We start from the raw sequence: 26299 nt of genomic DNA, 5'->3' as shown, positions 1-26299 counted from the left end.
ATACCACCATTAGGACTGAGAGCAGGGCTGGCAGCCTGGTGCCTTCCAGATGTTTTGGACTACAACTCCCACAATCCCTGACTATTGGCCATGCTGCCTGGGGCTTATGGGGATTGTAGTCCAGGCACCAGGTTGCCTGCCCCTGACTTAAGACTATTGTGAAACTGAATTCTCAGCTTTCACAGAAAACACAAACACAAAAAGGGGAAAGCACTTTTATTTCTAAAGACACCCAGGCAAAACATGCAGGCACCATTCGACTCAGCTGCTCCATAAGGAATATATATGGACATCCAATATTAAACCACCAGTGAGCACAAAGGTATGTTTGAAGAGTACGGGAAGCAGTAATGCCCTCCTACAGCCTTTTCTAACATTGCACCTGCCCAGTGTAGTAGACTACAACCCCCAACATCCCTAGCCAGCATGATGAGAGTTGTAGTCCATTGCATCTGGAGGGTACCATGTTAGAAAGGCTAACCACTTTATTCTCTTCTAGTGCACTTACTGACCACTGAAAGGGAAGGCTGGGGGCGGGGGGAGGAAGAGGATTTTCCACTTGCAAAGAGCTCTTCATCTACCAGACCATTCTCCTATGACCTGCTTGAATTTGCATTTAATGGAAGAACATTTCAGAAGAGATCACCCACTCCCCAGCTGGGGTGGGCATGGTACAAAAATGACAGTGCATTTATTTTGCTTATAAAATAAACTAAAAATAAAGTGATTTGAGCAGAGCTCCTGAAAAATTCAGTAGGCACAGCTTTCTACTCCCCCTCCCCTCACAACTGCTGCATCTCTGTCTTGGAGAAAGCTGGTGCTTTTTTGTGTTTGCTGGTCACACTGCTGTTGTGGGAGTCCTGATGGGATAAAAAAACCGAAAGGGTTGCAATGCTTGGCGGCACATGACGTTTTTCTTAGTCAAAAACAAGTCTGTGAACTTAGCCAAGTGTGTTTCTAGCTAGAAAAGGCATGCCCTTAATTCTCTGGCTTGAGAACGGCACGCATTTCTCTTACTTGTGTGTGGTTGTATGTGTGAAGAATTGCTGATCTGGGGATACTGGCTGCTTAGACCCTCTTGCAGTTTACCTGGCCAGAAGGTAGCAGCAAAGCCAATCAATATCTCAACTGAAATCTTTAATCTGTGGTGAGCAATAACCGACTGAAGGTTTGGAAAACCCAATTGCTCCTTTCCCCTCGAACTACTTTTTAAAGCAAACTGTAGAAGATGGAGACAATGTTCTGCATTGACCACAGTCTGATAAGGCTATCTGCTAAATTGTCAGTTGCAAAAGCAGGCTGCTACTCTTAGAAAACACACAGAAACACTGAGCCTATTGTATTTAATCGTTTATAGCATTAGCATGCCTGCTGAGCATTCACTTCATGCAGCCTTCCCCAAATGGTGCGAGTTTTTTTTGGACTACAACTCCCAGAATTCCTGACAACTGGCAATGCTGGATGAGGCTGATGGGCGTTGCAATCCAAAACATCTGGAGGACATCAGGTTGGAGGAGACCAACTTAATGTCTCCCCCAAATATACTCCTAGGCCTTCCCATTTCTGGTTACAGGCCTGTCCCTGCCTCTGTTCTGTGAGCTGTACACATCAGGGTGTGTCCTCATCCCCTGTCCATATGCTCTACAACTAAAAGGGGAAGAGAACATAACATTCTCAGGAGGAGGAAGGATTTTATATATGGATAGTATACTTGAATTATCCATTTCAAGGTCAGAAATCCACCTGCTTCCTTCCTAGTGAAGGCACATTATTGTGTAAGAACCACATCTTCATCTATTACAAAGAAAAATGGAATAAAGCCAAGAAAGGTATATGAACTTGTTACAAAACATAGAGATAGAAACTGTTTAAGGTGTTGTTTTAAAAGTGATACTAATTGGAAAGATGACTCAGAAAGTATGCTGTTCCTGCAAACTGCAAAGGATTGGGTATTTAGAGGAATAGCAGCAACCTGGCTGGAAGGCTACACTTTAGGTGAATAGGGAGCTTGTCAAGTCTTGCACACCCTGGAAGGAAAGCATCTGGCTCAGCTTCAAGGAAAGGTGGGGGGGAATAGAGCCTGTTTTCAAGCTTAACCATGACTGGTTTAGAAGGTGGCATAAATGTCCATGTTATGGAAAGAACGCCATCTTCATTCCTGGACAGGCCAGTTTTCCATCCATAGAACCACTTGGCACCCACCTTCTTGGTCTAGTGCAGGGGTAGGAAACGTGGTGTCCACAGACACCAGCACACCCTCTGACACCTCTCTTGGTGTTTGCCAAGGTGTCCCAACCCTCCCACTTTTTATCTTTTAAAGAAAGAATGCTGGGATTCTTCAAAGAAGAATTTGAAGATTGGGATTGCTTCAAAGCAAAGCGAGGGCCTCTAGTTGCTCTCATCTTTTCCCACAAATGCCCCTGGGCCACACATGGGCTTGGAGACCTTCTTGGGAAATGAAGGTGGCAGGGGGCTGCAGGCCGATGTTCTCATCTGCGGTGCACCCACTTTGTGGTGGTGCTCAAGACAGCCTCTCAAGTTACCAAATGTGCCCAAGGGCCCAAAAAGGTTGCCTATCCCTGGTCGAGTGGCACAATTCTCACTTTGGGTGCAAGAGGGCTTGGGTTCAATTCTCAGACGAGGCCTTGCATTGAGGGGAAAAGAGGAGTCAAAGCTTTAAATTTGATAAAGCAGGGATGGGGGAACATGTGGCCCTCCAGAAATTGTTGGCCTACCATTCCCATCATCCCTCATAATTGGCAAAGCTGGCTAGGGCTGATGGGAGTTGCAGTCCAACAACACCTGGAAGGCTGCCAGTTCTCCACCCCAGTTGTAAAGAAAAGTGCCACAGCTTAGTGGCAGAGCACATGCTTCGCATGCAGAAAGTCCCAGGTTCAGTGCCCAACATCTGCAGGTAGGGCTGAGATAAGCGGCAGCTCTCCAGTCTATCAGTGTGGATGATACTTAGCTCGGTGAGCCAATGTTTCAACTTGGTATAAAGCAGCTTCTTATATTCTACAGTTGGCTACAGAATCGGACTCAAAGAGTGCTTATCAATGGGATCTTCTCAAACTGGGGAGAGGTAACGAGTGGGGTACCGCAGGGCTCAGTCCTGGGCCCAGTGCTCTTCGACATGTTTATTAATGACTTGGAGGAGGTGGTGCAGGGAATGCTGATCAAATTTGCAGATGACACAAAATTGGGCAGGATAGTTAATACCTTGGAAGACAGAAACAAAATTCAAAGTGATCTTGATAGACTACAGCGCTGGGCAGAAAACAACAGAATGACATTTAATAGGGATAAATGCCAAGTTCTGCACCTAGGAAAAAGAAACCAAATGCACAGTTACAAGATGGGGGATATGTGGCTCAACAACATGACAAGCGAGAAGGATCTTGGAATTGTTGTAGATCACAAGCTGAATATGAACCAACAATGTGATGTGGCTGCAAAAAAGGCCAGTGCTATTTTGGGGTGCATTAATAGAAGTATAGCTTCCAAATCCCGGGAAGTACTAGTTCCCCTCTACTCAGCACTGGTTAGGCCTCATTTGGAGTACTATGTCCAGTTCTGGGCACCACACTTTAAGAAGGACGCAGACAAACTGGAGAGGGTTCAGAGGAGGGCAACAAAGATGATCAGAGGACTGGAAACAAAGCCGTATGAGGAGAGGCTGAAAGAACTGGGCCTGTTTAGCCTTGAGAAGAGAAGACTGAGGGGAGATATGATAGCGCTCTTGAAGTACTTGAAAGGTTGTCACAGAGAGGAAGGCCAGGATCTCTTCTTGATCATCTCAGAGTGTAGGACACGGAATAATGGGCTCAAGTTACAGGAAGACAGATTCCAGCTGAACATCAGGAAAAACTTCCTGACTGTTAGAGCAATACAACAATGGAACCAATTATCTAAGGAGATAGTGGGCTCTCCCACACTGGAGGCGTTCAACACGAGGCTGGACAGCCATCTGTCAGGGATGCTCTGACTTGGATTCCTGCATTGAGCAGGGGGTTGGACTTGATGGCCTCGTAGGCCCCTTCCAACCCTACTATTCTATGATTCTATGATTCCTTTGAGCATAATCCACTGTGGGACAGTGTCATTTAAATAAAACATTTTAAAAGTGGTCTTGGTGCCCAGGGAAGAGATGTTAATTTCTGGCCACAGAGTTCCAATGTGTTCTAGCACAGGGGCAAGCAATCTTTCTGGGCCTGTGGGCACATTCAGCAATTTGAGAAACTGTCCTTGGCCCCATGGGAGGTGTGGCTAGAACAAAGGACAAGTAACTTGCCTAAAAGACTGAGTGCAAGGCAGAGGTGGGGTTTGAGCCCCAACACACTAAACAACTCCTTTGAACCCACCGTTTTTAGCACCAACAGAAACCTATTTCACGTAACTCTTTTCTTGCTCTACTAGCCAACTCATTCACTCCTATCTCTTTCTCACTCACTCTGGATCACTACCCATAGTCTTTCACTCAAGTGGGAAGGGTAGAGCACCTTGACTGGCACCACAAAAGGTGCGCAGGGACCAGTGGATACCACACTGCCCACCCCTGTTCTAGCCCAACTGGGGATTTATCAAAAGTTTAACAAGACATGGCTGGTTATAAAAGCATCACTAATGCCTTTTTTGCCTGTGTCAATGACTGTGGAGGTGGGCTGGGTGTGGCACAGAGAGAGACCCCAGTCTGCTTCAGTAGGATTACCAAAGTTTGGCAACTGCAGCTGTTTTTTACAAATCTCAAATATTCTAGCCTTGGAAAACCCAAGATGAACACTTCACCTTTACTTCCTCTTTGGCCATTTTTGAAAAAGTCAGTTTTACAAAAATGAGAATTTAACATGACAAAATTTTAACTTGGGGGAAGAGTGACAAGACTGATACACTGATGTTGGCAGCAATAGTATCCACATTGTTATTAAGAAGAATGTTGTTAATAATAATGACAACAACTAGTTGAAGCTGTTCCAATCATTTATATTCCCACTGCCATCACAGCTGTGAAGTGCTGGCATGGGAGTCAACTAAGCCAAAGTAGTGTCATCTTGTAATGGTGCATCAGGATAGCTACAGGCATGCCCTGCTCTAGGGACTAAATGCCAGCCATTGTAGAGGTGGGCTATAATTCTGAAACAGTCTCATTACAATCCCAAAATGAAAAGCGTCTCATATGAAGCTCAATCTTTACTTATGTAAATGATCCCCTTGCTTGCAACAGTCATTTCAAAATAATAAGGATGGACCTTCCTGAGTTATGTTTCTAGAACAGGGGCCCCCAACCTTGTTGGACCCATGGGCACATTTGGGAATTTGAGAAACTCCTGTGGGCCTGACCACAAAATGGCTCCCACAAGGATGTGGCTAGTCACATAATGGCTGCCATGGCAGCCTGGCTAGCCAAAAGTCGGCTAAAGAGATGCGTGGGGAGAGAAACAGTGAGGCGACAGGCTGGGAGGGAGGGGGAAACTCCCATCTGCAAGGCAAAAGGGGTAGAGAAAGAGCAAGGCTAAAGGCTAGGCAGGGGAGAAACAGCGAGCTAAAGAAGTGGAATAGTGAGGCTAGAGGCTGGGAGGGGGAAACAGCAAGGCAAAGAGGTAGAGGGGAAAGAAAGAGCAAGGCTAGGAAGGGAGAGAAAGAAGACTGCCCTAACATTTCTCAAGGTTTTTATTTTAATTTTTTTTGAAGGGGGCAGGAAGTGGAGAGCTTCAGTGCCTTGGAGGTCCCCGCAGGCACCATGTTGGAGACCCCTGTTCCAGAACAATAATACTCAAACTATATGTTCCAACAGGCCCTGAAGCATGTCTGAAAGATTTAAGCCACCATATCAGATACATTCACCATTTTATGCCTGTCGGATTGAGAAGGCCTCATGGATTTTCCCTCTCAGTGCAGGTGAGGATAGCACTAGACACACTGGGATTTGTTATACTACAGTCAATAGCAGTGGAGGCTGGTTGTTCCAATGTCAGTGGAGCAGTGAATCCGCTCCGGGTTTCAATCAGAACTCTCAAGAAGCTTCGCACCTTGCATAGCTCCTTTAGAGTTCTGACTGAAGCCTGGCGCGGATTCACCGCCCCACTGACATCAGAGCCACCAGCCTCCACTGGTCAATAGGTGTGGCAGGTAGGGAAAGAGGAATCCCAGAGCCACTACCACTGACTGGAAAGTACCATCCCATCCCAGTACTCTGGAAGGGAGAGCAGGATTGTTGTTGTTCAGTTGTTAAGTCGTGTCCGACTCTTCATGACCCCATGGACCATAGCACGCCAGGCCTTCCTGTCCTCCGCTCTCTCCCGGAGCATGCTCAAGTTCATATTCATTGCATCGGTGATGCTATCTAGCCATGTCATCCTCTGCCATCCCCTTCTCCTTTTGCCTTCAGTCTTTCCCAGTATCAGGGTCTTTCCCAGTGAGTTTTCTCTTCGCATTAGGTGGCCAAAATATTTGAGCTTCAGTATCTGTCCTTCCAATGAGCAGTCAGGGTTGATTTCCTGGACACCTGCCTCGTATTCTGGAAGCTGTCCAAGGAAATGCATATTTTGAGGGCAGGAGTGGAGTCTGTGTGTCCAGACGAAGTTCTATGGCCCCAAATATGAAAGCCTGGGAGAAACCATGCTCTATCAAAGCGAAGTTTCATTGTGTTCTGTGAGGTTGTGATATTAAGGAATTTAAGATAACATGGGAAGGAGGGACATGGTATCTACAATCACAAAGGAGCATAGACCGTAGGAAATGAATGGTCAAATGTACATACCTGTAGCAAAGTGGCTATAGCCATGGTCTGCTTGTATTACTACTTTCCTTGAGAATACAACTGCAGAAAGGAACTAGGGATAAGCAACAAGTGGGGCCCGCCACATGATGTGGTGGCGTGGAATGCTTCTGGACAGACTTTCAGCCACGACATGCCATTCCCCTTGCCTGGTTTTCTATTCCTCCCCTGCAATGTTCAGTGGCTGCTGAGCACGCTCAACCCTCAATGGGCCGTTTTGCAGCATTTCCCCACTTAAGACTGTTTTTCCCTAACGTTTTTTTTTTGTAGTTCAGTAAACGAAGGAGTTCCCTCAGACCTATTGATACCTCCCTGCCTTGCATGTGGATGGTGCTTTTTTTTTTGGCTACATAAACATCAACATGCATGTCTGAACATCAGAAAGAGGGGGAATGATGATTTGAATGACAGGGGAGAACAGGACTCTCTGAACCAGAGTTTCCCAATCTTTTTGGACCTGCGGGCACATTTGGGAATTCCAGACCATGCTGTGGGCACCACCACAAAATGCCTGATCAGTGGATTGCCACTTTGGCATCTGCTTATCACATCTATGGATCTTAAGTTGTGTCTTATTCAGCAAAAACATTTGCTTGGTGTCCATTCAAGACCCCAACGTTTCTTTAAGAAGGGATTGTCTAATGTGGCTAATTGCTGGCAGTGCAATGCAGCTAATGCTTCTTTTAAACATATGATTTGGCAATATCCCGTAGTTGCTTCTTTTTGCAGGGAGGTTATTACACAGATAAATTTTGTGCTGGAATAGTCTTTAATATTCACTGATGTACAATTATTTACCTGCTTCATGGAAATTAACAAATGGTCAGCGTAAATGGTGCAGAGAATCCCTTTTGACAGCTAAAGGCCAGATATTACAACACTGGAAGGATAAACACTCACCTCCTATAATGCAATGGCTTGAGGACTTTACAAAGCTTTCAATATTTGAAGGAGTGGCATATAGACGCCACCTTCAAACAGATACTTATTTGGTCCACTTTTGTTGAAACCCATGTATAATTGCTAGAAAGTTGTATGCATTTCATACAAATCTATGTATGCATATTTTTAAAATGGGAAAAAAATTAACTTTTTATTTTGGGGTGTCCATTTATTGGGCCATTGGATGTGGGGGCCCCTGCTCTGAACAATGCCGGGACTTTTCCTGGTCCCCATTTTCTGTTTAGGTAACTCTTTATTAGCAAATTGGCCAAGTGGTTTCATAACTGCTAAAGATCACCAAAATGAAATACTGTCTTGGGAAAACTCAAAGCCATCTCACCCACGTACAGAACATCTCTCACAAACTTATGAAATCCACCCCTTGTTCAACTCTGCAATTAACTGGACAAGTGACTCAGCAAATCCCCTCTCCGAAGTCCTCTTGTTTTAAGGAAAATGACATAGGGCCAATTTGCACAAAATGCAGCTCATGGATTAAACAACCCCTGGGCTACTGCGGATGAGCAGGAAAGGGTGGACACACTGCTTGCAGCATGCCCACCACTTCCACTTTTACTCAGCGACCCACAACTGGCTCCTTTGTAGGATGCTTATTGTGCTGTCCAAACCCAGACCACTGGGTTGCTTAGGGGCTAAGAAACCCAGAAGTTAATCCAACAACAAAGTTGCTACAAGAATCCTGAAATTCTAGAAACCTTCAAACTTTAGCAACTTCCTAGATGATCAGTGGGTACGTGTTTGTTACTGGGGATGGTATTTGTTTGTGCTGCATGATAAATGTGTATTTGTTGCTGGAAATCAAGACAATTTCCCTTATGGGGGAACTCATACTTTTCCAGCACTGAAAATTGAGTACCTTGGTGGTAGCTGTAATGACCATAGTATCCTCTTCTAACACTAAAAAATCTAACAGTACTCAAAATTAAGTCCCATTGAGTTCAGTGGGACTTAGTCCCAGGAAAGTGAGTATAGGATTGCAGCCTAGGGTGCAGTCCTAATCAAAGTTGCTTGGAACTAAATCCCTTACAGCAGGTTTCCCTAGCCATGGACTTCGAGTCAGGAATGATGGGAGTTGCAGTCCAACACATCTGGCGGGGATCAGGCTGGGGAAAGCTACTTTAGAAACTAGGAGGCTGTATTTTGGAGTAAACACGGTAAGGCTAGAGAAAAATGACAGGGAAAATAGATAGAAGGGGCTGGCTTTGCTCTCAATGATAAACAGCACAAAGAGGCCTTCCTAGACAGTTCTCTTCATATCTGTGTACTTTACCACTTGTTTTGTGAATGGCAAATGTGACCTTGAACACAGTAATCAGCGGCAGTATAAGTAGACATAAACTCCCTCCTATATCTGCTGCTCAAAAACTCCAAAATGTTCTTTCCCCCTCCATACCTCAGTGCGCCAATGCACTTGTTATAATAATTTGCACTGGGATTGTACACATAGTGGAGGTCCCCTACTGGCTAGTTCCTGTAACATCACTGATATAGTTTCTCCTCTATTTGCCATATTATTTTGACCTTTTAGGTGTATTCCTTTCTTTTTGAAGTTACCATTTTTATTACTTTTAAGATGCCTGAGCACATCTTGAGGAAACATGGGCATGCCATGAGTCCCTCTTAAAAAGAAACTTGTTGGTATTTTACTACTGTCTCTGCTCTTCATTTTCCACACTCTCCCCTACCCCCAAGTAAACAGTACTACAACATCTTGTGAATGCTTTATTTGTGTTTGAGGCTCTGGGCCTAAGGATATCCTCCTTGCGCCAGAAACAACACAGTGTTGGTGCCTGCCTGACTTGCAGAGGCAGGGAATTCCAAAGAAAGGAAGCCACCACACTGAAGGCTCTTCTCTTGGTGGGCTCCAGTTGGGCCATAGGTCCATGTGGAACCACCAGGAACATGCCCTCCAACAACCTCAGTGACCGGGCGAGTTGGTAAGGAAGAAGGCGCTCTCTCAGGTATCCTGGTCCCAAGTTGTTTAGGGCTTTGTACACTACTACTGCTTTTCCTACCTGAATCTTCGGAGAGCCACTACTGGCTCAATATTGTCTGACTCAGTATAAGATGGCTTCCTATGTTTCCCTGACTAAAGTCAGTGTGCAAAGACACAGCGTGGTTAGGAGAGTTGTTGGCTGGAGCTTATATGGTGGTGGAACGGGGTCAAGCAAGGCAGAAGAGTTAGTTACAGAGAGACATTATCGGAAGAGATGGTCAGAGGCAGAGTAGAATGGAACAATGGCGTAGACTAAAAACAAAACCGGGAAGACATTATTGTACAGACATAGCTTCTGGTTCCTATATTCCCCCATATGCTTGCCATAGAATCATGGATTCTGGACATAAGAGAGACCATATCTGGGAATATATCCTCCTTGATGTTGTAAAAAGCTGCATTGAGTTGTACATTAACATGTTTTAGTGATCAGGTTTGCATCACTGTTTTAAAAATGACTGAAAAAGTTTCAGTGGCAACTACGACTTAAATCCATGATTTAATTCAGAGTTTTCTCATGGTGATTTAAATAAATGATTCAAATCACCTTGATTTAAATCAATCCAGCCTGGAGAGCCACACACACCTAAATAGCCAATTCCAGTCTCATGCACAGAAATGCATTTATGACAACAACCTGAAGATCATGCTAATGCAAGTTTTCTGCAAACTTAATTATAGGATTGATGGGAGAAGAGAAAAAAGGAGTACAAGCAGCCAAGTAATTTGTTTTAGTACCCTAGGTTTTGGCAGGTTTTAGCAGGTTTTAGCGTGGCCCTGCTTATTTAACTTATATGCAGAGTACATCATGAGAAATGCCGGGTTGGATGAATCACAGGTTGGAATTAAGATTGCTGGGAGAATTATCAACAACCTCCGATATGCAGACGATACCACCCTAATGGCAGAAAGCGAAGAGGATCTCAAGAGCCTCTTGTTGAGGGTGAAAGAGGAGAGTGCAAAAGCTGGTTTGAAACTCAACATTAAAAAAACGAAGATCATGGCATCTGGCCCTATCACTTCCTGGCATATGGAAGGGGAAGAAATGGAAGCAGTGACAGATTTTACTTTCTTGGGCTCCAAGATCACCACAGACGGTGACTGTAGCCATGAAATTAAAAGACGCTTGCTCCTTGGGAGGAAAGCTCTGGCAAACCTAGACAGCATAGTAAGAAGCAGAGACATCACCTTGCCGACAAAGGTCCGTCTAATCAAAGCTATGGTTTTCCCAGTAGTAATGTATGGCTGTGAGAGCTGGACTATCAGGAAGGCTGAGCGCCGAAGAATTGATGCTTTCGAACTGTGGTGCTGGAGAAGACTCTTACGAGTCCCCTGGACTGCAAGGAGGTCAAATCAGTCCATCCTAAAGGAAATCAACCCTGACTGCTCATTGGAAGGACAGATAATGAAGCTGAAGCTCAAATATTTTGGCCACCTAATGCGAAGAGAAAACTCCCTGGAAAAGACCCTGATGCTGGGAAAGACTGAAGGCAAAAGGAGAAGGGGACGGCAGAGGATGAGATGGCTAGATAGCATCACGGATGCAATGAATATGAACTTGAGCACGCTCCGGGAGAGAGCGCAGGACAGGAAGGCCTGGCGTGCTATGGTCCATGGGGTCACGAAGAGTCGGACACGACTGAACGACTGAACAACAACAACAACAACAGTGTGGCCTTGTAGCATCAGAGACTACTCATCCTGCTCTGAGCAAATTTAATAGTGGCCCAATGCAAGTTAGTGCTGGCATGTGGAGCGCATGGAAGAGAAGAAAAGCCATTTGCTGTGTAGTAGTGGCAATCGGGTTGTATGGCCCAGCAGTATTTCCTTCCTCATCCGTTTGGAAGAGGTTTTAGAACTCCACTATGTTCCATTACATCCCCACTGCAGCGTTCATCCCAGCTCATAAGAACATAGGAATAGCCATTCTGGATCAGGCTAAGGGTCCATCTAGTCCAGCATTCTGTTCTCACAGTGGCCAACAGGATGCCCATGGGACACCCACAAGCAGGACATGAGTGCAATAGCGTTCTAGTTGTATTCCCCAGCAACTGGCATACTGAGGCATCCTCCCCCCAGTACTGGAGGCAGTACATAGCCATCACGACTAGTAGCCATTGATGGCCTTCACCGTGCTTCACAACTGCCAGCTCTGTTCTCTTGGAGGCCTATGGGCAGACCTACACCTTCAGAAGAGCACATAGCACACACAGCCCTCCAAGAACTGCAATACTTCAGAACAAAGATATGGGCTTGCATATTTGAATGCTATCCAAGCCAAAGACTGTCTGCCCCTGGAAAGCTAATACATTAAAGAAAAGGTCTGCAGCAAACACTTGCAGTTGGATAGGAACAATTTGTACTAACTCTAAAACTTGGAGAACAAACAAAAAACCCATCTTGCCATGAGGAAGTAAAGCTTTCTTTAAAAGGAGAACAATTTTGGGGCAGCCATGCATTGAGCAACTTTCACCTTGCAGATTTCAACATCCCAGACAGAGCTTGATTAAACACTTCCATTGCCTCCCTGCAGAACTCCCTTGGGACTGGCAAACAAGGAGATTACAAATCACAGGAGAAGAAAACTGGATGGCTGACAGAAGCCTGGGCCAGAGGAAAAGTGAAGCCAAGATACTCGGGTTCCCAAGAGACTGAGATACATACAACTTAGAGCAGAGCAAGACCAGGCTGTGGCTGGGGATAGAGAAGGCGCCCCACTTTTCTGAAGATCCGTTAGATGCACTGTCCTGCCCTCTGTTCATCGCAATTCTCCCTAAACCAGAGATACGGAGCCTCGAGCCTGGGGACCAAATCCCGCCTGACTGGGCTCCCCAGATGGCCATGCCCCCTTTCCCCAGTTAGTGGCAGTAAGAGCTCCAAGTAAAAATATCGTGGTATTTCTGGTCCCACCCCTTTTGTTTTGGCCCTGCCCACCACTAGAATGCAGCTCCCAAGAGCTTCTCTGAAATGGAATTCGGCTCTTGGGTTGAAGATTGAACATCTCTGCACTAAAAACAAGCATGACCATTTGGGACGCCTGACTTGAGCCCACACAACTCGTACAGCAGGAATTCAGTACTTCTGAAGGGGAAACCCCCTCAGCCATCGCTACCCAAGTACTGATAACACCTATTATGCACCCAAGCACAGGAAACTTATGCCCCACTACAGGCCTCAAAGCCTGGGTCAGGGCAGGCAACCTAGTGCCCACCAGATGTTTTGACTAGAATTCCCATAATCCCTGACCATTAGTCATGCTGGCTGTGTCTTATGGAAGTCATAGTCCAAAGGATCTGGAGAGCACCAGGTTACCTACCCCTAGTCTGGGTCAAGGAAGTGACACTGACAGACTGGTGCCAATCTAATGGACACAGAAAGCAAGAAATAAGAGGAAGCGGCACACCTGACGCAGAGATGGGGGGGAAATGACATAGCAACTTTAAAATGGAGGAGTATGTACATGAGATCAGGGCAGATCCCCTTGAAAGGAGAATGAGAACTGTAGATACTGATTAGGTTGTTGGTAGTGTTTATTTCATTTATAAAGATAAAAAATAGAATAAAAGTATTTAGAAAAAAGAAAAGAAAGGAGAATGAGGAGTCTGAGTACCACCATCTGCATGTACAAGATGAAATCAGCCAGCTTAGCAGAGACAGCGTGCAAGAGGTAATAGGCAGTCTTTCCCGAGATGGACAGGCTCTCTCATAGGAAGAAGGGGTGCAGAATTCAGCTGGGTTTCTCTCTCAGCACCCACCCCTGATTTTCAGAGTCCCAGCTAATAGCTTAGACACAATGGAGAATTTTCCCATTGCCATCTAGCAACTTTAACTGAACGCTGTGGCGTACACAATCTCAGAGAACCAGGAATGACTCAACAGTTTTGTGTGCCAAGAGAGGAAAGTGCATTTGCTCCCTCCACATCTTCCTCCTCAGTGCTTGTTGCCCGATATCATTACATTCACAAGCTACGATGAGCTGCACACAAAGGATCTCTCCTGCTTGCCCACCAAACAGGTGGGTGGTGTGGAGGGCTGTTGCCTGCCCAAGTTTTAAAAGATTTAAGGAACACTGGTTGCATCAGAACATTTTCTATTTCACAGAAGGAGGGGAAAGGTTCTTCGGGCTGTCAGCATCTCTCTCTCTCTCTCTCTCTCACACACACACACGCAACACACAGCTCAGGATCACGCTGCTGACACTTTGCTGGGATTACAGAGCAGAAACTTGAACTATTTCTTATCACGTGCTGAAGATAGAAATCTCAGGCACTTTCTATCGACACCCTCCATTGGAAAATGAGAACGAATGGTACAGAACAATTAAGGTTTGTACACATGCTGAAAAACACATACGTACATCAGCACTAAGGAACTCCGGATTTTACATCCAGAACTCTGCAGATCAAGCAAAAGTTTATACATTCAGTGACTCATTTTTAGGGCCCTTTATGACCCTGTGACCTGGGAGCTGATGCAGCATATGTCCTTCCCACACCAGTAACATTGGAAGTCATGAGATCACATGGAAGGAACCCTTAACACAGCTCATTCCCATAGGAGGGCTGACAGGTTAGGCTTCTCTTATACAACCCGGGTATCCCAACATTATTTATTTATTTATTGCATTTATACCCCGCCTTTCTCCCTCTCGCAAGGAACTCAAGGCGGCTTACATTATCCTCCTCCTCACCGTTGTATCCTCACAACAACAACCCTGTGAGGTAGGTTGGGCTGAGAGTCTGTGACTGGCCCAAAGTCACCCAGTGAGCTTCCATGGCCAAGTGGGGACTAGAACCCGGATCTCCCGACTCCCAGTCCGTCACTCTCACCACTACACTACACTGGTTATCTGAGCGGGGAGGACTGGCAGTGCAGTATTTCCCATACTATGAAAGTAGCATTAAGCAGGGTCTTCGGAATGTATGATTTGGGTTCTGCAGAATCTGGAAGGGTTGATAGAAAAACTGGGATGAAGGGAAGCCAAGGAGGAACAACAGGGGAGAGAGACATTAGGAGTCAATAAGGAAAGGAAATTGTGTAAACGCATAAAGAATGCCCAACCCCCTGGTAGTCTTTGAGCAACTGGATAACACTGTGGCACATTGGCTCCGTAGAGAAGAGACTTACAGTGCAAACTATACATGTCTACTCAGAAGTACTGAGTTCAACAAGACTCACTACCAGGTAAGTGTGTATAGGATTGTGGCCCGAAAACCACCAAAGAACCAATCACAAGAACACTGAAAGCCTGATCCTAACCATGTTTTCTCTAAGTAAATCTTGTTGACTCCACTAGAATAGGCTTCCAAGAAAGCATGCGTTGCATTGCAGCCTGGGAATTGCAAGGCTCCAGACTCAGACTTGTGTAGGCACCAAAGGCACAAAGACCTCATGGTAATAAGATAGCAAGCATGCCTGGAGCTGCTAGCCTTTGCCAAGAGTAAAAGTATAGTGATGACACAAAACTCTTAAATTTTGTAAGCTCTCTTTTCAGTCCTAGGAAGAGGAGCTCCTTAACTGCTTGAGGCAAAAGAGTTTTCCAGTTGTCCTATGCCCCATAGCAGAGGACTCAATCATTTGGAAGGCAAGGAATCAAATGCTGCTCTACATCAGGGTAGGGAAACTCAGGCCTGTGAGCCCAATCCAGCCCTCCTGGGGTCCCTCAGATGGCCATGCCCCTTTTCCTGGCCACACCCCCTTTCCCTGACCACTGTTCATTTGGTGTTTTTTCAGCTTTTGCATGCCCCCCCCCCCCGCCTCATTATAAATGGTTGAAATGCCTGTCCTAAGGCTTAGTTGCTGGAAGAAAGAGCTTTATGTTAAAATGTGCTGGTATTTTGGCCCCACTTCCTTTACCTTTGGCCCCACCCACTACTTGAAGTAGTTGCACCCCTCCAGATGTTCTCTGAAATGGAATGTAGCCCTTGGACTCAAAGAGGTTCTCCACCCCGGTCCACATTGTCCACTTTTATCTGCAACACATACACCTGCATCCTGGAAGAATATAAAAATCTTTCACTAAGCCAAACCTAATGTTCTGGATTAGTTTCTTTACTGACCCTTATTTTTCATTAGACCGAGGTCATTTTAAATACCCCAAAGTCTCTCAGGTTTCACAGAATGCCATAGCCATGGTACACATCTGATTTTTACTAGTGCTCTAAAGTTAGAACCCTCATGTCCAGAAGAGGCTTGCTGGGAACAGCGTCAGAATATGAAGCCACATATTGACAATGGAACCAACCAACTACTGGCGGGGGTGGGGAGAGGGGGAAATGGGGCTCTCCCACATTGAAGTTCTTCAAGCAGAGGGATTTGGGGGGGATGTTCTGGTTCTGGAGTTCTTACATTAAGCAAGGTCTTGCCCTAAAAGGCCCCCATTCAATCTCTATAATTTTATCCAGAAGAGCAGGGGCAGGCAATTTGTAGGCCAAAACATCTGGAGGGCTACAACTCCCATCAGCCCCAGCTAGCATTGCCAATGGTGAGATATGCTGGAAGTTATAGGCCAAAACATCTGGAGGGACACACGCTGCAGTAGAGCGATACATACTAAGGACTCTTTTGTTTATCCTCATATTTACTTAGATCAGCCTTCCCCAGCTTAGTGCCCTCCAGATGTTTTGGAAAACTCCCATCAACCCCAGCCAGCATGGCCAATCATCAGAGATGATGGCAGTTGTAGTTCAACAACATCTGAAGGGCTACAGGTTGGGCCAGACTGACTTAGATGTTCCAACAGTTCACCGCCTGTAGAGCTCTAGGAACAACTCAACATTTACCTGCAAACTCTGGTGAACATTAGCCTGGGTAGACTTGATTGAGGACTGTATTTTAATGTTTTGAAAAGGAGCCTTGACCTATTACTGCCTTGTCCTGGAAGGCCTTAGTGCTATAGCACCAAGTTGCACATAGCCTAGTCTTAACCTAATTATGGATGTTTGTGGATAAAGGGAAACTGGTCTTACCCACACTCAAAACACATCTTTTTCCTCTCTTGAATAGCCAATTTGAGAAGAGCTTTATGGCTCAAAGGCATGCATATTGCATTTGAGCTCTGGCTGATCCTAATAAAAAAAGGTATGACATCCCCCATTCACATTCTGAATGTATTCTGTTTAACTGTTGCCTTGCGAGCCCATATTGCATTGTAATGTCACTAAGTCAGCAGGGAGAGAAGTGGCTGTTATTTATAGCCACTTTGCAAAGAATAATCAGACGAAGGAGAGCGAGTCAGTGTGTGCACAGTTTCCTGTGGCCCCATCAACTCATTTCAAGACACAGTGGCCACTTTTCAGAGGTCGATGGTGCCACTTTCTCCGCCGTCTCTAATGGCAAGTAGAGCTTATCCACAAGTATGGTATCTCAACATAATGAGTGGTCTGTGTCAAGATTTTATTGGGGAAGAAAACTGGACCACCAGCTACTGTGCATCTTTGCTACCTGGATTAAATTTCAGCAGATTATAGCCCCATTCTTTCCTGATCAGGTTTGAATCGTTTTAGCTGTGCAGGAAGTGACACAGGGTGAGGGAGGCAAGGGTTTTCCAACAGAAATTAAAGAAAAATCAGTGGATTGCCACAAAATAGAACTCCAGGTCAGGAGCTTCTAGCCTTACATTTGGTTCAGTAGGCCAGGGGTGGGCAGAAAGTAGTTCTCTAGATGTCTGGGACTTCAACTGCCAGCATTCCTGACCATTGGCTATGCTGTCAGGGGCTTCTGGGAGTTGAAGTCCAAAACATCTGGAGGTCTACCTTCTGCCCACCCCTGCAGTAGACCATAGTTATCTCACTGTTAAATCTAAGCTTGTTAACTGCAGCGGCTTCTTTTCCAGTGTAAGTATCTTTTTGAGCAAGATGGCACTGATCTTGGAATGTCAAGCCCTCAGGAACACAGACGTCATCCTCTGTATCTTATCCACACCAAGCATCATGGATTTCTTCATCCCCCTCCTACACATTCCCATTTGTTTCAACAGCTGCCTTTGTGTAAAACATGTCAGCATCATGAGCCTATCCAGTCTCCCATGCACACGTGGATCTTTAAGAAGGGAGGCCACACCCCAAAGAGCATAGTACTTCACTGGGAGGGAATTTCACACAGACGTAACACACTTTAGTGCTTGTGGGGCAGCAGCATGAATTGCCCACATACCAAAGTGCCCAAAGGAATGAAGCAGAGCATGTGCAACTGCAATAAAACAACGAAACACCAAGCACTGGCCAGTTTCAAAGAGAGCTGCAGATAATTTTAATCTGTGTGCGTACATATGCAATGGCAAGGACAATAGCACCGCTCCAGTTTATCATGGTGGCACATTGGAACACCATGCTGGATCAGACCAAGGGTCCATCAAGTCCAGCATTCTGTTCACACAGTGGACAACCCAGTGGCCCGTGGGAAACCCACAAGCAGGATATGAGTGCAACAGCACCCTCCTGCCCATGTTCCCCAGCAACCAGTGATCACAGGTATACTGCCTCTGATACTGGAGGTAGCATATAGCTGTCAGGCCTAGCAGCCATTGATAGCCTTATCCTCCATGAATATGTCCAATCCCCCTTTAAAGGCATCCAAATGGATGGCCATCACTACATCCTGTGGAAGTGAATTCCATAGTTTAACTGTGTGCTGTGGGAAGTACTTCCTTTTATCTGTCCGGAGTCTCCCACCAATCAGATTCATGGGATGACCCCAGGTTCTAGCACTATTTGGGAGTGAGAAAATGTCTCCCTATCCACTTTCTCCACACCATGCATGATCTTGTACACCTTTATCATGTCTCCCCTCACTCACCTTTTCTCAAAGCTAAACAGTCCTACATAGATCTCTCTCATTGTGAAAGAACAAAAAGGTATCTCAGCCATTAGAGGAGGCAAGATCTGCTCCAATACTTACATCCATGTAGTTCTTCAAAGCCTCTGGGGTAGGTGTACCCACACCTGGGTCCCCATATTTATACTTCAGCATTTCCCCCAACTCATTCAGGTCTTGGATATCAGTCCCATATTCACTGTAGATGCTGCGCATGGAGGGAAATTTCTTCAATGGGATTCTGTCCAAGAGAAATGGATTTAAAGAAAAAAAAAGATGCGCACACATTAGCTGAAGCAAACAGCTTTCTTGACCCCATCCTCTACTGCAACTGTATCAGCAGGAGTCAATAAGACCTAAGCAACAAACCAGGGAAGTGTTCCATTATCAGCAGTGTCTCAGCTTTAATTCCGTAACACATCATCTTGAGAGGTTCAGAAGGAAGACATTTGCCTTTGCAGCATCTTTTCCTTTTGATCCGAAGCCAAAGAACAACTGCACAACAGGTTCTACGAGACTCACGTTCCCCATTGGGTTTTTACTGGCATGGCTCCTATGATGCTAATGAATCCTTGCTAGTTTACCCCTGCAGGGAATTTGGCACCATTTTATGGGAACCTCCCTCCTGGATCCAGTTTTGGAAGTTTCATTTTCTTTTGTATTAATTTGTATCTTCTGGAAAGCCAACCTGTGGAAGTTTGCTATTCTGACTTCTAATTATAAAGGCACAATCCCATGCATGTTTAGACAGAAAAGCATCCTACAACTCTCAACATGGCTGGCTGGGGAATGCTGGGAGTTGTAGGACTTTTTTCTGTCTAAACATGCATAGGATTGTTCCCCAATACACTTAAATGGCACCTTTCATCTCTAAGTACTGAACAGCTTTAAGTTAGAACTTCCTTTAACCCCACCCCCGGAAAGGTTTTACTTATGACCATTCCATCACCCAGAGAGAAGCCGCTGTCTGCCAACCATACCCCCTCCTACAATCCCCATTCCAAATCATGCTTACAGCCCTTTCCCCATAGCAGATTCAGAGCCTATATCACCTTGTCCTATTAGTAATAAAACACAACAAGATGTACAACACTTAACCATCTTTAGCTTGTTTGTCTTTGCAACAAGATACAGTGACAAAGCCACCTGGCAAGTGCATGGCAGAGCAGGACACAACCCCAGCTCCTCTAATGCACCTCTTGAATTTTTGTCCATCAAAAAGAGCTTTCTTGTGCAAAGGCTTTTGAACAACATCATCGTTCAAAAGCCACAGGAAGTCAAGCTGTTCTCAGAGGGGCGGAAAGGAAAGTTTCAGTACCCACATGTTTGAGATGCTGACACAATTCCAATTAAAACAGCTCAAACCAAGCTGGAAAACGTACAACATCTACTTTGCCAATAGCGCTAGATATTTACAGCACAACCCTATATAGATCTACTCAAAAGTAAGCCCCAGTAAGTTCAATGGAACTTACTCCCAGGAAAGTGTGAATAGGATTGAAGCGTTAGATAATACCAACAGCCACTACCTAAGGCCCATCTACAGGGTTGGGGAATATATGGCCTCCCAAATGTTACTGGATTACAGCTCCCATCAGCCCTAGCCAGCATAGCCAATGGTGAGGGATGAGATGAGAAGCGTTGCAGTCCAACAACACCTGCAGGGCCGCACATTCTCTATCCCAGCTCTACTAGATTTCTAAAAGCCCAGAGGGTGGGCTGCCTTCCTGAGACACTCGGAAGCAGCAAGCTCTCTGTACATGCCACAGGCTTTGGTGAGCAGGGCAGGATGTTTTCCCCATTCGGGTCTGGTGCTGGGCATTTGACTAGTCCAAAAGAAATTTGGTCAACTGACTGAAAACCCTGTAGCATTATTTGATTGAAGTGTTCACTTTATTGGATGAACAAAAGATACTTTAATCATCAACAGATTTGATACTTCCGCTAATTACAGAACAAATTAGTTTTATTTCACTGTTTCACACTAACACTTACTTTCTTAGAAACTCTAGTGAATTATATCTTAATATTACAGGTCAGGTTTCTGTAAGTGTGATGAGCTGAATAGACAGTTCCTCCCTTTAGCTTTTATCTAACACCACCAGGGTCAGTCTAAGATCATACATTTGTTTAAACAGTGAAATTAAATTAAAAATAAGTAGAAGTAGCAGCAACCATTAAAAGATAATATGGAGGGAGAACTCCCTAGTTCCTTCAGCCAGTAAAATGAAGTTGTGGGCTGTCCTAGGCAGTGACCTTTGCTACCAATGGCTGCTTTTGTTTCTGTTTCAAAATACTGCAGTTACTTTACGATGCTGCTTTTTGTTTGTGTGGTTTGCCCCACTCAGCCGAAGGGTTAGGGTGCAAGCAGCCCACCCTCACTTCTGCTCTTGCTAATAAATATCATATTTAAACCGAAAAAGCTAAGCTGCCACCTCGGACTTTTGGACGTCATGAAATATTTGGCCACAGTCAAAAGATTACTCAGTTGTCCATTGTGCCAACCCACCGCAGTGCAAGACCCTCCAAATTCTCAGCAATGCGTGGAGAACTTCAAGGCAGGGAGAGAGGGTTTCATCTTGCTGGGGTATCCAGAGAAAGGTGGCGGACAGAAAAGAGACTTATGGTCGCGAATGATTAAAGCATTTCAAGCGTGGGCTGGCTCTCAGCACATCCCCTTCCAATGGGTATGGTAAAATCTTTAGTCCTGTCCAAATAATTCAGCCCTCTCTGCATCTGACTAATATCATTGTAAGCTGTTTCAACATAATCATAGCATTTAGTAAATTAGGAGCACAATGCATGTTTAGACAAAAATAAGTCTTGCAACTCCAAGCCAGGCTGGGAGTTGTAGGCCTTTTTTCTGTCTAAACATGTATAGGATTGCACCCTAAACAGCACAGACAGTGAAGCACTGCCAGCCATGTAGGAGGCACTTTCTACATGTCATAACATCACCAGCTATCGAACTCGTTTGCTCACTACGAAAGTTATGTTGTCCGCTTTCAATCCAGTGCCATCTCAAACAGGTGTTGTCTCGCATCTGTGAAAGCAGGAACAAGTTGTGTGTGAAATGAAGGGAATAGTATTGTATAGCGATTGCGCCTAAAAATGTGTTTTTAAGAAGGGACTCCACTTTTTACTTATCCATTGCTGCTATGGAGCTGTCTCAATGTGTGCAACTTCCTACATCAAGTACTTGGCACTTTGCTCTTGCTGTTTTTCTGAAGATATTAAATAGTTCATTGCCCATCAGCTATATTAAGCTTCCTGCCCACCCCAACGTATAATGATGAAGTGATGAGGGGGCTCTCAGTATTCATTCAGTATTTATGCTTCAATCCTTTGCACACTTACATGGGAGTAAATCACTTTGAGGCAAGTGGGTCTTACATTTGAGTAAACCAGCACAGGCCTGTGCTGTCAAATGTAGCTTCCAGTTAGGACCAAGTATCTCTTAGAAGCCTTTTCCCCCTCTCTTACTGCCACACCCTCACTCTTACACATCGGTTTTTGCTGCAACCCGATGACCGTATGCTTGCGGACTTCCCTCCTCACCCCTAAATGCTGATGACAGAACCCCCAAAATTAACTCCATTACCTTCAATAGGTGTGGAGATCACAGGGTTAACACTGTGAGAGCAGGAGTACCAAAGGTAGGACAAAAGGGGAGGTAGTAAAGAAACTGCATTTCATCAACACCATCTACAACCCTGCTTAAAACACTGAAGCAAACAAGCTCATTACATGCAATTCTTGCCAAATTAGACGACAGACCTAACCACTTAAGAGGAAGTCCTACTGAACTTCCTGCGAATTACTTAAGAGTAAACATAACAGACCAAAACAGAGATTACTTTAACTCCATAGCTAGAAGCTACGTTTTCTCTCTTCATTTTTACGCTAGAGTAGGTACAGGGGCAGATACTGAAACAGAAGCTCAAATATTTTGGCCACCTAATGCGAAGAGAAAACCCCCTGGAAAAGACCCTGATGCTGGGAAAGACTGAAGGCAAAAGGAGAAGGAGACGGCAGAGGATGAGATGGCTATATAGCATCACCGATGCAATGAATATGAACTTGAGCACACTCCGGGAGAGAGCGCAGGACAGGAAGGCCTGGCGTGCTATGGTCCATGGGGTCACGAAGAGTCGGACACGACTGAACAACAACAACAAGGTACGGGGGGCCCGATCCGAATCTTAAAAGGCCCCCACCCTGCCCCCCCACGCGAAAGTCCCGCTCCAGATCATGCTCTCCGCCCCTACTCTAAATGGGGCATGTCACGCATATAAAAAAGGCCAATCGGCATCTTATAGACACACGTGCATAGTTCCAAGTGAAGCCAACAACAAACGCACACGCTTTGGACAGAAATAGAAGTCCTACAATTCCCAGCCAGCATAGCTGGCAGGGGAACGCTGGGATTTGTAGGACTCCCCTCCCCTTTCTAAACATGCATAGGTTTCCTCCCGCTTCGTTTTAATCTAATTCTTCACGTCTAAGTCCTCTTAAGAGAAAGAAAGGCTCTTTGTTCGCCCCGAGAATGTGCGTCGAATCGAGGAGTCAACTGCCGGCTTCGGAAGAGCTAAGCGAAGACACTCAGCGCGCAATCCTATGCATGTTTAGACAGAAAACAGTCCTACCCTGGCTGGGGGAGGCTGGAAGTTGTAGGCGTTTTTCTGTCCAAACGTGCGTAGGACTGTGCCCTCAGTGGAAAAAGTGGCGAACTGAACTGACAACCCCTACGCAATGCCAGCTCTTTCCAGACCAGACGACTGGAAGAATCCAGAAGAGGGGATCTGCATTACTTTTTTTAACAACCACAACAGGACCACTCCTTGAAGCGCGAGGCTTCCATGAGGATAATGATCACCATTGTTGCTGCTGCTGCAATCTCCTCGCAAAGTCCCCGATTGCAAGGCTTCGAGCGGCCTCTCCTCTTCCCACCCAGGGAAGAGGCAACGCCTTGCGCCAAGCCGATCCTCACCTGATCAGCGACGAAGAAGCAGCCACCAGCGAGGCCAGCAGTACTAAAGAACGGAACCCCATGGCTGCAGCGGGCTATGCCGGATCGGAGCAAGTCGGATAGGGTGCAGGTACTGCTCCGTTTATACTTGCACCCTCTGATATTAAGGAGATGACTGAGCAATCCGACCTTGTGATTTGCTTAATCACCTGATCGGCTAAAATCGCAAACTCGGGACCACGTGATCGCGGAGGAGGCCGGGCAGGATTTAACCCCGTCTCTGCCGTCTGGTCCTAGAGGAAAGAGTGCCTTGCTACCGCAGGAAAAGCTGAGTGGAGTTCGTAACAAATCATGCTTGCACGTATATTCCAGGGCAGTTGGTTGGTTGTTTAGTTAATCGGGTGGGTGAGGAGAAGAAAAATGCAAACAGCGCACGACCTAGTTTTAGCACCGCGTGATTCAGGCACCTAAAAGCCACCAGTTGGTGTAGGAATGCACACGCGTCATTTTAAAATAGCGTATATGCTGGGTTCTTATTTTACCATTCGGGACACCCTTGCTTCACGTGCTGAAGTTTGACTCTAAAGAAAACGGACTGTACAGCTATTCTTTCGTGTGTGTGTTTAAAAAAAACTGCTTGCATCATTATTTGACTTCAGCAAGCTGGATGTCAGGAAAGGCCTGAGATAACTGGCAAGAACAGCTCTGAGGTGTGAGCATGATCAGGTTCTCTGTGGACATCTAATGGCACATGGAGGAGCACACCTCAAAAATGAACAAACGAGCACCAGAGGTCGGCGTGGTGGGGCATCTGGCAAAGCCTGTACCCTAGCAGGGGGCCCACAGTGCAGAGCCACACAGGACCTGCTGTGGCTTTTCTTCAGCACTGCCATCTGCTTGTTCAGCTGCCCTCTCCCTCTGGGCTAGAGGGCATAAGCAAGCAAGTCATGGTGGACCGGAGGAGGAGGAGCCATCAACTCTGCTTGGCAAGTGAGCAGGTGGTTGCAATGACAAGAAGGAGAACTAGCTACCACTTGGCAGCAGTGCTGGTGAACAGGGCCAGTTCTAATTCTGAGGGGGCTCTGGACATAGTGACCTCTAGTGGGCCCCTCCTGTCCTGGAAAGCCCCCTCAGCCTTATCTGTCAGCAGTACTCTGAGCTATGCTTCTACACGCAGCACCAGCTGGCTGAGTCTAACCACATTTTAATTTCTCTCCATACTCTGGAGCAAAACTTTGTCAGGGGCATTGAGGGAAATTAATATGGCAGCTAGATCCAGCCGGCCAGTGCTTCTCAGAGTGCTGGGATGGAATATTTTTAAATGGGGGGGGGGAGTTGGGGCCTGGCAGCTGCCCTGCCAGGTGCTGACCCTGGTCCAGATGATGAAGTGGTGGGCTTACTGAGAGAGGAGGCCCCATGGAGGGTGCCTTGCCAAAGAGCCTCCAAAGCCTGAAGCCAGCACTGAGGACAAACAAAACCTCTTGGGTAAGGTTGTCAGCCAGCCTGATACTTAGTCAGCCCATATTTCATGAAAAAATAGGCTTTGTAGAAAAAAAAAAGTATTGCTAACTGCAACAGAACTCTATAGGTAGAACAAACCACTATCCATGGCTCCTTTTGTTCTATCAGACACCAGACAGCATACCCTATATTTTCAAAAAAATTCATAAAACTCCATAATGTCACAATTTGACAGGATAGAACTCTACTACTACATAGAACATCCTGTAAAACTCCGAGGTTTCCCCTCTAATTTAAAAAATACCACAGGGTTGCAAAATAAACTTCCATAGAACTTCATACAACAAATTCAGAACCACTTTGAGTTCCACACAGCTGCAGAACTCCATATAACAGACCTTCATAGGACCAAGGAATAGAAGCCTCAGATACCCATCAAAATGAACTTGGCCACACGATAGAACCGTACAGTTCTAGAGAAACCTATAAAACAGAATGGGTTTCATAGAACCATGCAAAACATCTTCATAGAAGGATGAAATTAGCCTCTTTATGTTATCAGCTTGATCTCCAGCTGCTCTGGTTTACTTCTTGATTGGCCAAAGACCAGAGTCACATATGCTTCCAATGAAACTTTTACTGTGCAACCGCCCTGCTTCATTTGCTGAATTTTACAGGGGTGGGGTTGAGACAGCTTTGTTTTGCATTTGTAACCCTCCTGTGTTTTCCCACCACTTCTTCCATCTTTTTCTGAATAGAAAGAATCTGTTATGGGGGGAAAGACGGAATAGCTCCACAACGCCTTTTGATTGGTAGAGCTAGGAGCTGTCCATCTGGAAGCACTCAGTGTCTCACAATGCTTCAGGCTGAATAGCAACCCAGATCAGATTCCAATTCCTACCAACAAATGAAATCATGTTGCGATGGCATCTGGCCTCTAAGCTGATGCTCCAGTGTTACAGAGCCATTGAGTAGCTCCCACATGGGGCCCTGAGGCATTCTTGGAAAACAGAGATGGGGCTGGAGACCAGCACTTCATTTTACGGTATGCCATTTTTACAAATTAAAGTATCTTTTAAAAATTAAATAAAAATCAGGAGTAGTAGGGAGCCTGGCAGGTGCCAAGAGAGGTGTCTACAGGCACATCGGTGCCGATGGGCACCATGTTGGAGAACCCAGCCATAGTCCTTTGCAATGAATAAGAAAGGACAGAGCATTCTTGTTTGCCAAAGGGCACTCTGCCCCACTATATCTGCCCAGCAGGACAGAAGACGTTCCATTCTACTCCAAAATGGTTCCTTCTCTTTCAAGCATCCTCAGG

At 45.7% G+C, this 26299-nt stretch overlaps 1 protein-coding gene across 2 annotated transcripts in view; it reads right to left on the bottom strand.

The window, feature by feature from the left end:
* CTSD (cathepsin D) overlaps positions 1-23694 on the bottom strand; it is a 44836-nt gene extending 21142 nt beyond the window's left edge. For both annotated transcript variants that reach the window (XM_084856139.1, XM_084856149.1), the window contains exons 1-2: positions 23539-23694; positions 18633-18789 (exon numbers count right to left, since the gene is read on the bottom strand). In XM_084856139.1, the coding sequence (XP_084712265.1) occupies positions 18633-18789; positions 23539-23600 (219 nt within the window). In that variant the 5' untranslated portion in view covers positions 23601-23694. The remainder of the gene's footprint in view (positions 1-18632; positions 18790-23538) is intronic.
* Positions 23695-26299: the final 2605 nt, after the last annotated feature.

The sequence above is a fragment of the Heloderma suspectum genome, chromosome 1 (genome assembly GCF_057233095.1).
Source record: "Heloderma suspectum isolate Gila_16-S chromosome 1, 16-S_ref, whole genome shotgun sequence".
Lineage (NCBI taxonomy): Eukaryota > Metazoa > Chordata > Lepidosauria > Squamata > Helodermatidae > Heloderma > Heloderma suspectum.
This window is presented reverse-complemented; position numbering and strand designations above follow the sequence as displayed.